Source organism: Mus pahari, chromosome 10 (assembly GCF_900095145.1).
Source record: "Mus pahari chromosome 10, PAHARI_EIJ_v1.1, whole genome shotgun sequence".
Lineage (NCBI taxonomy): Eukaryota > Metazoa > Chordata > Mammalia > Rodentia > Muridae > Mus > Mus pahari.
Genome location: NC_034599.1, coordinates 17,932,225 through 17,947,100, shown reverse-complemented (window position 1 = coordinate 17,947,100; position 14,876 = coordinate 17,932,225). Strand labels below are relative to the sequence as shown.

General features: G+C 40.0%; 1 protein-coding gene across 9 annotated transcripts in view; it reads right to left on the bottom strand.

Moving 5' to 3' along the window:
• Positions 1–14,876, bottom strand: part of Bbs9 (Bardet-Biedl syndrome 9) — a 418,538-nt gene that overhangs the window by 284,157 nt on the left and 119,505 nt on the right. For all 9 annotated transcript variants that reach the window (XM_021206054.2, XM_021206053.2, XM_029543257.1 and 6 more), the window contains 2 exons: positions 10,696–10,879; positions 9,928–10,057 (listed from right to left, as the gene is read on the bottom strand). In XM_021206054.2, coding sequence (XP_021061713.1) covers positions 9,928–10,057; positions 10,696–10,879 — 314 coding nt within the window. The remainder of the gene's footprint in view (positions 1–9,927; positions 10,058–10,695; positions 10,880–14,876) is intronic.

Genomic DNA, 14,876 nt, shown 5'->3' with positions numbered 1-14,876 from the left:
ATATTTTCTCCATTCACATTTCAAATGCTATCCCAAAAGTCCCCTATACTCTCCCCCTACACGCCCTGCTCCCCAACCCACCCACTCCCCCTTCCTGGCCCTGGCATTCCCCCCGTACTGGGGCATATAATCTTCACAAGGCCAAGGGCCTCTCCTCCCTATGATGGCCGACTAGGCCATCTTCTGCTACATATACAGCTAGAGACAGGAGCTCTGGGGGTACTGGTTAGTTCATATTGTTGTTCCTTCTATAGGGTTGCAGACCCTTTCAGCTCCTTGGGTACTTTCTCTAGCTCCCCCATTGGGGGCCCTATGTGAGTGACATGGGAGCTAAAAGCGAACTCAGGTCTTCTGTACGAACAATACACACTCTTAACTACTAAATGATCTCTCAGGACCCTTAAAGTAGCATTGTTTTAATGAACAGGATTATTTACCACTGAGCACAGGCTGAAATTTCAGAAAGTGTCTGTTTTATGGCAGAGTCCATAGAGTATACATGTCATTTAACCAAGACTTAAATCCCTACCTTTCCAGATAAGAATAATTTCCTTATAAACACCAAGTACAAATTATAATGAAGACTTAAATAACAACACTGTTTTAATATTATTAAAACATTATTCAAAACTGATATACTTTATGTTTGAATATCATTTTTGGTGATTTTTAATAAATATCCTATCATTTTGGAAGGTAAAAATGCAGCAACGGTCATGAGGGAAAGAATCAATGAACTGCTACAACACACATACTAAGCATATTTTTTTTTCAGCTTCCAATCCAAACACTCAATGCAAGACTCTAATGGCATAGGCTGTCAGGGCACAACAATGGCAAACATTACCACATCTCAAGTTCTTCCTTCAGTAAATAAACAACTGATTCTAATTTTAAGACATCTGACAGCCTATAGCGTAAAATATATGTACAATATTTTATTGTCCATAATTCAAATGTGTACCAACATTAGTTTTGAAACAAAGGCAATATAAGAACTGACAGTAAAGAAAGTAATCTTGGTCAGTGAGAAGGCTGAGCAAGGAGAGGCCGAGCTTCCAAGGCTGACAGCCTAGGACACATACGGTGGGAGGGCAGAAGAGACTTTGCGTGCAACCCATGGCATGGGCGTATACACATGCAGGCATACATATACAAAACACATAAACACAAAACACAAAGAGAATGAATAAATAAATGTAATTAAAATAATAATAATGAATCTAAAGCCACACAAAGTTGTAAGTATTTCTGCAAAAACATTAGCAATAAATAAAACCAACATCACCCCTCCCCAAAAAACCCCACTATTTTCCTTTTCATATTATCCAATAAGCAGCTAGCATCTTCTCCTCTAGGAAACAGGGACATAGAGAAAAAAGTAAATTCATCTTGCTTCTGGTCTGAGCCTGCACCTGCAGCGCTCTTGGATCAGCACACTGTGTCCCATCCCAGAGCTCCGCCTGCCTACCAGGAGACTGGCTCTAGCCCAACACCACAGGTGAAACACACACCCACACCCCACCCTAATCACTCCCGACCTGCCTGCTGGGACCCCCAGCAAGTATAGAATCCCTGGGCTCTACCTTACCGTGTTGGAGCACCATCTTCCTCCTGGTCCTTACCTACACATACAGCAGTCAAGGATCAGCACACTTCACCCCACCCTCCCAGGAGGAAGACTCCAACCCAACACACACAGCTCTACCTGCCTCCCAGGAGGCCTGCACCAACCTGCAACACCCAGGCCAGTCAGAGACAACCAGATATCAAAAGGCAAGCACAAGAATATGACATCAACAGAAGCCAATGAAATATGCCACCATCAGAACCCAGCTCTCTTACTACAGCAAGCCCTGACTATCCCAACACACTTGAAGAGGAAGACTGTGACCTTAAATCTCATCTCATGAAGATGATAACGGCCTTTAAAGAGGAAACAAACCCCTTAAACAAATACATGAAAGCACAAACAGGTAGAAGCCCTTAAAGAGGAAACAAACCCCTTAAAGAAATAAAGGAAAATACAATCAAATAGGCAAAGGAAAAGAATAAAATGGTCCAAGGCCTAAAACGGAAATAGAAACAAAACACACAAATGGAGGCAACCCTGGAGACATAAAGCATACACAGGAGAACAGGAATTACAGACACAAGCATCACCAACAGAATATCAGAGATGGAAGAGAGAATATCAGGCATAGGAAAATCAGGCATAGAAGAAATAGATATATTGATCAAAGAAAATGAAAAATATAAAAAGTTCCTAACTCAAAAAATCCAAGAAATTTGGGACACTATGAAAATACCAAACTTAAAAATAATAGAAATACAAGAGGGTAAAGATTCCCAGTTCAAAGGGCCAGAAAATATCTTCAACAAAATCATAGAAGAAAACTTTCCTAACCTAAATGAACAGATGGCTAGAAATATAGAAGTTTACAGAACACCAAATAGATTTGACCAGAAAAGAAAGTCTTCCCACCACATAATAATTAAAACACTAAATGTACAGAACAAAGAAAGAATATTAAAAACTGCAAGGGAAAATAGCCAAGTAATGTATAAAGGCAGACCTATCAGAATTACCCCTGATTTCTCAACAGAGATTCTAAAAGCCATAAGATTCTGGACATAATCCCAGCACTCGGGAGGCAGAGGCAGGCGGATTTCTGAGTTTGAGGCCAGCCTGGTCTACAAAGTGAGTTCCAGGACAGCCAGGACTACAAAGAGAACCCCTGTCTCAAAAAACCCAAAAAAGAAAAAGAAAGAAAGAAAGAAAGAAAGAAAGAAAAAAAGAAAAGAAAAGAAAAGAAAAGAAAAGAAAAGAAAAGAAAAGAAAAGAAAAGAAAAGAAAAGAAAAGAAAAGCTGGACAGATGTTTTGCAGACGCTAAAAGACCACAGATGCCAGGGCAGACTACTATTATACCCAGCAAAAGTCTCAGCCATCATAGATGGCGAAACCAAGATATTCCATGACAAAAACCAAATTTAAGCAATCTTTTCACCAAGCCCTACAGAGGATACTAGAGGAAAACTCCAACACAGGGAGGGTAACTACACCCAAGAAAACACAAGAAATTAATCATCTCACAGCAAAACTAAAAGAAGAAGATCACATACAAACAGTAAGATCTCTAAACAAAATAACAGGAAGTAACAATCATTGGTCATTAATATCTCTCAACATCAATGGACTCTAGTCACCAATAAAAAGACACAGACAAACAACTGGATATGTACATAAGATCCATCTTTCTGCTGCATACGAGAAAAAAACCTCAGAAACAAAGATAGACACTACCTCAGAGTAAAGGACTAGAAAAAGATTTTCAAAGCAAAGGACCCAAGAAACAAGCTGGAGTAGCCATTCTAAAATCTAATAAAATATAACTTCAACCAAAAGTTATCAAAAGAGATGGGGAATGACACTTCATATTCATCATCTACTAAGATGATGCCTCAATTCTTAACATCTATGCACCAAATGCAAGGACACCCACATTCCTAAAAGAAACTTTACTCTCAAATCACACACTGAAACCCACAAAGTAACAGTGGGAGACTTCAACAACCCACTCTTTCCAATAGAGAGATCATTGAAACAGAAAATAAACAGAGAAACAACAAAACTAGCAAATGTTATAAACCAAAAGGATTTAACAGATATCTACAAAATATTTCACCCCCAAAACAAAGGAATATATCTTCTCAGCACCTAATGGAATGTTCTTCAACATTGGCCATATAATCAAGTACAAAGCAAGCATCAACAAATACAAGAAATTTGAAACAACCCCTTGCATTCTATCAGATTACCACACAGATTAAAGGCAGGACATTAGCAACAACAGAAACAACAAAAAGCCCACATACTAACGGAAACTGAACAACTTTCTACTCAAAGATCACTTGGTCAGGAAGAAAAAAATTAAGACTTTCTAGAATTCAATGAAAATGAAGGCACAACATACCCAAACTTATGGAACATAATGAAAGCAGTGCTAAAAGGAAAATTCATAGTACTAAGTACCTCCATTTAAAAAAAAAAATAGATCTCATACTAGCAACTTAACAGCACATCTAAAAGCTCTAAAACAGAAGAAAGCAGGGCTGGAGAGATGGCACGGTGATTAAGAGCACTGACTGCTCTTCTGGAGGTCCTGAGTTCAAATCCCAGCAACCACATGGTGGCTCACAACCATCCGTAGTGAGATCTGATGCCCTCTTCTGGTGCTGTCTGAAGACAGCTACAGTGCACTTAGATATAATAGTAAATAAATCTTTAAATTAAAAAAAAAAAAAAAAAAAGGAAGCAAATACACCCAAATGACAGAAAATAGTCAAACTCAGGGCTGCACTCAATTAGAAACAAAGAGAACAATATAAAGAATCAACAAAATCAAGAGCTGGCTCTCTGAGAAAATCAGCAAGATAAATAAACCCTTAGTTTAACTAAAAGGCAGAGAAACTGTATCCAAATTAACAAAATCAGAAATGAAAATGGAGACATAATAACAGAAACTGAGGAAATTCAAAAAATCATTAGGTCTTACTTCCACAAAACTGGAAAATCTAAATGAAATGAGTTAATTTCTAGATAGATACCATATAGCAAAGTTAAATCAAGATCAGATAAACTATCTAAACAGTTTTATAACCCCTAAGAAAATAGAAGTACTCATTAAAAGTCTCCCAACCAAAAAAAAGGCCAGGGACAGATGGTTTTAGTGCAGAATTCTTCCAGATATTCAAAGAAGAGCTAATACCAATACTTCTCAAACTATTCTACAAAACAAAAATAGAAGGAACACTACCTAATCCATTTCATAAAGCCACAGTTACCATGATGCCTAAACTACACAAAGACTCAATAAAGAAAGACAACCTCAGATCAATTTCAGTTGTGAACATCAATGAAAAATACTCAACAAAATACTCACAAACTGAATTCAAGAATACATCAAAAACATCATTCACCATGATCAAGTATGCTTCATCCCAGGGATACAGGGATGGTTCCATATATGAAAATCCATCAACATACTCCACAATATAAACAAACAGAAAAAAATCACATAATCATGTCATTAGATACAGAAAAAGCCTTTGAAAAAAATCCAACACTTCTTTATGAAAAAAGTCTTGGAGAGATCAGGGATTGGAGGCACATACCTAAAAATATAAAAGGCACTATACAGTAAGCCTACCGCCTCAGGCAGACTCTTCAGACAAGGGCAAAAAGTAGCCACATCCTTCACCAAGTTACCACAAAAACAGAAGGCCACATATTGAAACCTCTTGAGCTAGGTCTGAGCAGAGCAATTCAAAACACTCTTGTCAACAAAGTCTTCCAAATTCCTACTACAATAGTCCATAAAGCCCCTCTTAAAGAATTCCACTGCTTTTCAAATCTAAACTCCCAAAATACATATTCTTCCAAAGAAAAGCATGGTCAGGTTATTACAACAATACCCCAATCCCTGGTACCAACTTCTGTCTTAGATAGGGTTTTACTACTGTGAACAGATACCATGACCAAGGCAACTCTCATAAAGAAAGACATTTAATTGGGGCTGGCTTACAGGTTCAGAAGTTCAGTTTATTATCATCAAGCTGGAAGTATGGCAGCATCCAGGCAGGCATGGTGCAGGAGGAGCTAAGAGTTCTACATCTGAAGCCTGCTAGGAGAAGACTGGCTCCCATGTGGCTAGGAGGAGGGTCTTAAAGACCAAACCCACAGTGACATGTTCCTTCCCTATTCCTGCAAGGCCACACCTCCTAATAGTGCCATACCCTGGGCCAAACATATTCAAACCACCAGAAGAAGAAAGATTATGAAGTTAGATGTAGTTCCCAAGAAAGACAAAATACACTCATCTCCAAAAACAGTAGTGCTCGCTAATCAGAACAAGTGAGCCAACGGCTCTCCAGGGAAGTGAGGCTGTGTGACCACAGTGTGGGGGTCTTAGGATTCTATAGGACAGAAAAGGGGAGCTCTGGGGAATGGAAGAGTCCATCGCTTCCCTTTTGGTAGATCCAAGTATGGATCTCCTGTTCAGAAACCTCCACAGGTGTCATGTGACCTCTCCTGTTCAGAGCTTTGCATTCCACCTGAGGCTTAAAGGCTATTAACCCTTTACCAATCTGACGCAAACGCTCTCTAGAGCAGTGGATTTCAACTGTAGGGGTTGTATATTAAATATTGTGCATATCCAATATTTATATTACAATTCATAACAGTAGCAAAATTGTAGTTATAAAGTAGCAACAAAATCATCTATGGCTGGGGTCACCATAACATGAGGAACTGTATTAAAGGCTCACAGCATTAGGAAGGTTGAGAACCACAGCTCTAGCACCAAAGGGTCAAGAAGGTGAAACCTTTCATCACCAGGAAAAATCACTTTTCCTCAGGCCTCAACTCCATTTCACAAATCCCCACCTGCACCCCACCCCATATCTGTTACAGGTTAGAGAATCAGGAACACCAGGCACGGAGGTACTTTTCCTACCAGCAGAGGTCATTCCCTTTGGGACTGTAAGCTGCATTTCTAAAAGGCTCACAGACTGAATGAGAAGATAACTAATGAGGCTGTCCACGGGCATGCATGTTAATAGGTAGACATTTGTCTTCCTGAATAACTATTCTGGATGATATACAAATGTAGAAAGAGTGTACTGAATGGCTGGAGAATTATGTCACCAACAAAACTATAAATACAAAAGCAATGTGTAGAAGAAAATCATAGTAAAGACTTATTCTAAGATTTAAGATAAAAGAAATTGGGAAATCTAAAAAACAGATTAAAAAAAAAAAAAAAAAAAAAAAAAAAAAAAAATGGTAAAAACTGTCAAAAAAAAAAAAAGATGGGCAGGGTAAAACATAGAGGCCAAAAGTTAAAGTAANTTTAAGATAAAAGAAATTGGGAAATCTAAAAAACAGTATTAAAAAAAAAAAAAAAAAAAAAAAAAAAAAAAAAAAAAAACACTGTCAAAAACATCAACAGAAGCTCAGGGTAAAACATAGAGGCCAAAAGTTAAAGTAAGTGTCTATTTGGACAGAGCTTCAGAGAAAACCCCAAATTCTAGAAACTGTTGTCTTGTAAAAGAGTAAGCATCACTGACTATAGAGCATGGGGCTGTGGCTGCAGCCTGGAAAGGCTCATCATGCCCAATGTCACTTCAAATGGTTCTCGCCGTGGGATATTCTACAGTGCAAGAGAGATGGATGCTACCAATACAAGGTGATCTTTATCTGCCTGCAGATTACAGCATGGGTGTGTATGCAGGGGTGTATGTGAATGCAGACAGACAGAGAGAGACAGAGACAGAGACACACAGAGACACAGAGAGACACAGAGAGAGACACAGAGAGAAAAACATTGAACTAAAACAACTAGGTACCCCCCTAAAGTAGTGAGGTATAAGAAGGAAGTGCAGGTTTAGGATTAGAGCATAATGAACAAGGTAGAACCAGGACTGCCAAGTGGGTGGGAGGGGCAGGAAATAATGCATGTTGGTTTCTGAGCAAAATGCTGCTATTAAGGATAATTGCATCTGCTTGATCTGAATCCAGTGTTTCTTAGTCACTGAAAGAGAGACATTAAAGGAGCAGTGAAATCCTGTACAAATAAACACATTCATCCAAGAAAGTTTCTAACAAATAAGTTCAATCCTAGATGTAATAAAAAGCAGAAGTTATTTCAGTGCTTATAATTTTAACAATCACTGCCTCAGTTTTTCATTTTTTGAAATTATAATTACATCATTTCCCCCTTCCGCCCTCCTTCCAGCCTCTCCCAAGCACCCCGCTTGTTCATGGCCTCTTTTGCTGTAACTGTTCTCCACAGTGAACTGCAGTTTGCATCAATTTATGATTCCACCACCAAACCTTCCAGCATTTGGTCCTCTGTTGTCTTCTTGATCTTTGCCATTCTGACTGGGGTAATAGGAAATCTTACAGTTGTTTTCACTTGCATCTCCCTAATTGCTAGGGACAATGATTTTTTATTTTTTCAGAATTTCTTAGCCATATTTATTCTTCCTTTGAGAAGTCTCTGTTCAGACCCCAAGCCCATTTTTGAAATGGATCGTTTATTTTTGGACTGTTTTTGTTTTCTGAATTCTTTGTGTATTCTGGGTATTGATCCTCTGTCAGAAGTATGGCTGACAACGACTCTATCCCATTCTTTGGGCTTCCTGTTCACTCAGTTGATTCTTTCTTTAGCTGTGCATAGCTTTTAGTTTTATGAGGTCCCACTTGTGGGCCTCGATTCCCACACAAATGGAGTTATAAGCAGTCATGTTTGGGTCTTGGGTTCTGTTCCATCTGTCTACATGACTGTTTCTATGCCAGTACTGTAGCTTCGGAACATAAGCATGCTAAGTTACCATAAATTACTTTTAAAATTCTAATAAAATTACAATGAAATTTTAATAATGAAAAGCAGAAAAGGGAGAGATTTCAGTGTGACCACACTGGGAAGAGAGACAACAGATCCCAAGGGCCTCAAGGTGAGATTCAGTTTTAAGTAGAAGGCCAAGGATTTGAATCTCTAAGAAGTCCCTGCCAAGGCCGGTCCTGCCCACCTCTAATCTACAATTGTCCAGCTTCCTTCTCATGCTGGAAGGAGCTCTGATGAAGAGTTCTTAGAACTGTTGAATTTCTTCCTGGAATCAGGTCCCCCACCCTTCTCCTTCTCCCCGTAGGGACTCCTGTGGAAATCCCATGTCTGTGGGGGTCCTTTGTTTGGACAGTCTGGTTGACAGTCTGAGAGACAAAATGTATCTTTAAAATATCTTCATTTCTGCCTGGCCTATTACAATTCCCCACACTGTTTTAAGACCTCAGTCTTGGGGTGATGTATTTCTGGAACAAATGTAATCAACAAAATGGTCCTGGAGAGCAGGGCTCCGCAGTTAAGAGCACTGGCGTCTCATCAGAGGACCTGGATTTGACTCAGCACTGACATGGTGGCAAACAACCATCTGAAACTCCAGTTCCCGGGAATCCAACACCCTTTCCTAGACTCTGTGAATACCAGGCACACACATGATGCAGACAAACATGGAGGCAAAACACCCATTCACATGAAGTAATTGTTTAAAAAAATTCCACTTTGGCAATGGTGAACTACGACTTAACCACTCATGTGCCATAAGTGCCCCCTTGGTAGCTCCAACAGTAAACATGCAGGTCCTCCTGGGTCACTGAAAACATGCACAGTCGATATTCTCAAAGGTGAAACTGGCTCTGTGGCCAGGCAGGGACTTTAGAGACGATTCCAGGCTCCGGCTGAGCTCCTGAGCCCTGACACACGAGCTGAGCTGCTCGAGAACAGGTCAGGGTTTCAACTCTTACAGCAACAACCTTATGTATACAACTACTCTCTGGCAAACTGTGGCATGATTTTAACAGGTGTTATTTTTATTTCTCTTTCATTGTTAAGTGCGAAGTTATTTTACACTCTTCATCACATGGCATAAGCAAGTCTGAAACAAGTGTGGTATTCCCACACTCTACCCATCAAACACAGGAGACATCCATTTTCACTTTAAAGAAAATAACCTACCAGAGAAAGCATCTCCCTGCTATCTTCAACAGTGTTCTCCTTTAATTCTAAAGGGGTAACTTCTCAGAAATATTAAGTGAAAATAATTAATGGTGCTAATTAAGAAATTTTTATATACTTTTCCAAAAAAAAATATTTCTACTACTAACAGTCACACTATAATATAAATTGTAACTCTTTAGTGAAACCATAAAACTTCTACAGAATTCCTTGACTAAGATATTTAATAAGAGCCAGGTGCAGTGGCTGAGGCAAAAAACATTGTAAGTTCAAAGCCAGCAAGGGCTACAAAAAAAAAAAAAATGAGACAAAACAAAAATCTTTTCATGAACGTTACATTGAAGCACTTACTGCAAACAGCCCACTCTGACAGCCACAGGGACATGGGGGAGCTGTGTGGCCCACTTCAGTGTCACGTCCTGGTAAATATGCAGCATGTGGTTATGGTTTCCAATCAGAGTATTTATTGTACCTTCAGAAACTGCAGGTTGAAGACACAGAAAGAAGATAGTAAGAAAAAGGCCATTCAAAATAGTGTACTCTGGTCTCCTAAGGGAAACTTATCACACACTAATAGTAATATCTTGATTTTAACACATAAAGATTTTAGGTGTTAATATATAAACTTTCAACTTCAAGAAACCAAGAGCAAAAAAGAAACAAATCATTTTATAGACAATAAGTATAGCGATCAGCCAAGGTGTGTGCATTTCATCTCCAAGGTGTGAATTTTATTAACATATCATATACCTAAACTAATGATTGACTGGCATTCACGGTAAGGACTTCTATTGGACATCACTGCTCTGCTTTAAAAGAGCGAGGTTCTCATGGAAGCATTCTTGAGCAGTCACATTACGGAAAGCATTAATGAGCTGGAAGCCAATCTACAAGTGATCTTACACAAAGTCCAATGGCTGGCACAGCCACATGTGCTAATTTATGTCAAGTGTCGACTCAAACTGTGAAAGTTAAAGGTTCCATTATTCGTTCAGTAAAAAGCTGCTTTCCTAGATGTTTAAAATATGTGTCTGAGTGTGGCTTTTTCCAATGTCTGTATGCACTTATAAAGTGTAGTCTTGCAATACAGGAAGGATAACAGAAAATCTCCGCACCCACCTGAGCAGTATGGTAGAAAACAACTGGGGCTACAATCGAGCTTCTTCATGAATCGAATCTGCCCATTATCCTTTAGGCAAAAGAAGTTTCTCTCACCAAGAACAAAAACAGAAGATGCAGACTGGTTTAAAGGGACGATACAGATATCAAGGGCTTGCTCGCCAATATTCAGAGTCCAGTCCACCTGAAAAGCAAAAGCCAGGAGTGAGGCAGCTACTAAAACTTGATATGGCCACCACTTCCAAGCAAGACGGAGTGTGAGAGGGTTTAGCATCTTGCCTCAAAGAAACACAAAATGCACAGAACACAAAAAGCAATGGTTTGTAATACCAAAAAAATAAATAAATAAATAAAATAAAATAAAATAAAATAGTGATGCCCTAGACTCCAAAGATAAATGCTGATATGTCATCTCCATCCTCAGAAGAGCTGAGGAGCTGAATTGAGTCCAGAGAAACCAAGGCAGTTAGAGGTCACAACACATGTAATGAGGAGCCGAACCTTGGGAGACCTACAGAAAGTTTATCTCAAGTGTCCTGAGAATTCACCAGCACATCCCAGAGGGAAACTAGGGAAGGCCAGGGCACCGCCATCCCACAGAATTCCAGGTAACAGTGCCCAACAACCACACTGAACTGGATCTTCACTCAAAAGCTCCCAGTCCTGGGGCACTGCAAAGCCCTGAGTCCTGAGCTCCCAGTCCTGGGGCACTGCAGAGCCCTGAGTCCTGATCTCCCAGTCCTGGGGCACTGCAGAGCCCTGAGTCCTGAGCTCCCAGTCCTGGGGCACTGCAGAGCCCTGGGTCCTGAGCTCCCAGTCCTGGGGCACTGCAGAGCCCTGGGTCCTGAGCTCCCAGACCTGGGCACTGCAGAGCCCTGAGTCCTGAGCTCCCAGTCCTGAGGCACTGCAGAGCCCACAGGAAGAACTGGTCTCAGGAGTGGGGAGAGTGAGCCACACAATGCATAGTTTTGTCCCACCTAATAATAAGTCTTTTAAAACAATGCTCAGAAAGATCAAACTGTTTTCAAACAACAGTGTATCAGAACTAAGCTTGGCCTATAGTAATTCAAAACTATCTAAAAATGTAGCAAAATAGAATTGACTACATATGATATCTAATAGTAAATTTTAAATTACCAATCATGGGAATAGTCAATTTACAATGAAGAGAAATAAATCTACTGAAACTAAGTCAAAATTGATGTTAAAAATTAGAAAACGAGTACTATAAGTACCTTTTTTTTTTTTATTTTCATTATTTACATTTCAAATGCTATCCCGAAAGTTCCCTATNCCCCCCCCCCGCCCCTGCTCCCCTACCCACCCACTCCCACTACTTGGCCCAGGCCTTCCCTTGTGCTGGGACATATAAAGTTTGCAAGACCAAGGGGCCTCTATTCCCAGTGATGGCCGATTAGGCCATTATAAGTACCTTTAATAAGTTATACAGAGACATTGAAGGCAGAAACACCGCACTGAATTTATAGAAATGAACTCTATAGCAAATGGGCTCCACTGCACTAGAAAAAAACTGTGAGTGGGCACCATTACAGCACAAAATTTATCCCAAGTGGGAAAGCAAAATTAGAGGACATTTTAAGGGAAAATGAAATATTTGGATGGTAAAAAGCTTCATGAGGGCCAGGTGGTGGTGGCGCATGCCTTTAATCCCAGCACTTGGGAGGCAGAGGCAGGTGGATCTCTGAGTTTGAGGCCAGCCTGGTCTACAGAGTAAGTTCTAGGACAGCCAGGGCTATACCGAGAAACCCTGTCTTGAAAAACTAAAAAATAAAAATAAAAGCTTCGGGTTGGCGAGATGGCTCAGTGGTTAAGAGCACCGACTGCTCTTCCAAAGGTCCTGAGTTCAAATCCCAGCAACCATATGGTGGCTCACAACCATCCCTAACGAAATCTGATGCCTTCTTCTGGAGTGTCTGAAGACAGCTACAGTGTACTTACATATAATAAATAAATAAATCTTTAAAAATAAATAAATAAATAAATAAAAGCTTCATGAGGCCCGGGGCTCAATCTGGGCCTTTGAAAGATGAAGTCATTCATTGAACAAAATGAGAAGAAAAATCTCTTAGCTGTGGAACAGTCAGTAAGTTCAGCATAACTGGAATACGAGAGAGAGAGAGAGAGAGAGAGAATATGAATATTTGAAGAATTGATGGGCAAGTTTTGTAATTTTCTAATTTGAAAATTGTAAATTCACAGATGCAGGAGGATCAACAAGTACTAAAGTTGGAAGAATAAAGGAAGAAAGGAGGAAAGGAAAGAAAAAAAGACATCAGAATCTAAGCTGGTCAGAGTAAGTGTTAAGGAAAATACCTAAAAATTAGCCAAAGGAAAAAACATTATGAGCAGAGGAATGAAATTACAAACCCTCTCATATTAAGGAGGAGCTTAATGGCTAAGTGATATGGCTCAGGGGACAAGAGGAGCTTGCCACCAAGCATGAAAATCTGTATTCAATTCCCAGAACATAACACAGAGAGAGAACCAACTCAGCAAGCTGTCCACTGGCATACGCAAAAACACACGCATGTGCGTGTACATGCGTACACACACACACACAAGCACACATGGATCTTGCCACACAGAAACATAAACAAACAAACAAGGTAGGCGTGAGTAGGAGATGAGACAGGAAGGATGAGTGTGATCAGACATACTGCATACATGTGTGAAACTGATGAGGAGTACCTGAATATATGTTCTTAGACCACTGTTTTGCTAAAGAATCATAGCAATTAAACTATCTCCGGATGACATGTGGCTATGCTCCTAAACCAATGCATCACTCAGTCATCATGAGAGGCTTCCTTCTGCAGTACAGAGACCCACAGCTGGGCAATGTGCTCAGAATGAGACACCTTGGGACACTCGGTCCTAAATGGGACTTGGCCATCAAATCCCTCCCCTCAGGGGTCAGGGAAGCCCGTGGAAGATGAGGTGGGAAGAGTATAAGAGCCAGAGGGGATGGAGGACACCGGGAAGACAGGCTTCTAGACACAGCATGATCTATGTGCACGTGAACGCAGACGGGCAGCATGCTCCGGACCAGCACAGGTCTGAGCCAGATGGGCTCCCTGTGCTGAGAGGGGAAGTGGACACAGCCCCATGCCTAACCCAGAGCCTATTTCCAACTGACAAACTATGCAAAAGGGAAAATTACATGTTCTGGCATAGAAGTCCGTTAAGGGCAGGCCCCAGCACTCCCAGCAGTAGATGGCCAACAGAAAGCAAGCTCGCTGGCATTCTTAGGGTGACTTTTGTCTCCTAATGCTTCATCTGGCTTTGCTTGACCTCACAGACATTTAGTTTTTATATTACAGTTTCTAACTTAGTTTTTATGGGTTTCTTGTGTTCTTACATTGGTTTTCTTATTTCTGTTTGTTTGCTTGTTGGTACTATCCTGGTTTGTTGTTATTTTATTATTATTATTATTGTTATTATTATTATTGCCATTTTTAGATGTCTCTTTGTTTTCTAATGAGAGAGACAAAAGTGTGGATTTGTGGGGTGAAGAAGGAATGAGGATTGAGGAGGAGGAGGAAGGGAGACATAATCAGAATACCGTATGAAAAATTCTGCTTTCAATTTAAAAAGGAAAAACATTATTTGCTTCATCTTGACTTAACTTAGTTTAGGCTGATCATATGCACCTAGAAATGCATCTAATGCCTTTATCTTAAGTTCAAATATGTGTGCCGTGTGCATGATTTTGCATATCTCACCCACTTTCCTCCAACCCCTCCTCCCATGTGCTGTATACACCCTGCTCCCTTCAATGTCTTGGCACCTGTGTACATGTGTGTGTGCTTGTGCATGTGTGTGCATGTATGTGTGTTTGTGCATATGTGGGCATGTGTGTGTGTTTAAGTATGTGTATATGTGTCTATGTGTGTACATGTGTATGCATGTATATATGTGTATATATGTATTGTGTGGTTTATTTGTATGTGTATATATATATGTGTATATATGTCTGTGTGTGTAAATATACACATACAACCTGTTTTGTGTTTAGTATTTTATAGTTTCTAGACCAGTGGAAAATAAAGATTTTAAAGTCTTAGAAGAAACAAAGAATAAGAGAGAGAGAGAGAGAGAGAGAGAGAGAGAGAGAGAGAGAGAGAGAGAGAGAAAGAAAGAAAGAAAGAAAGAAAGAAAGA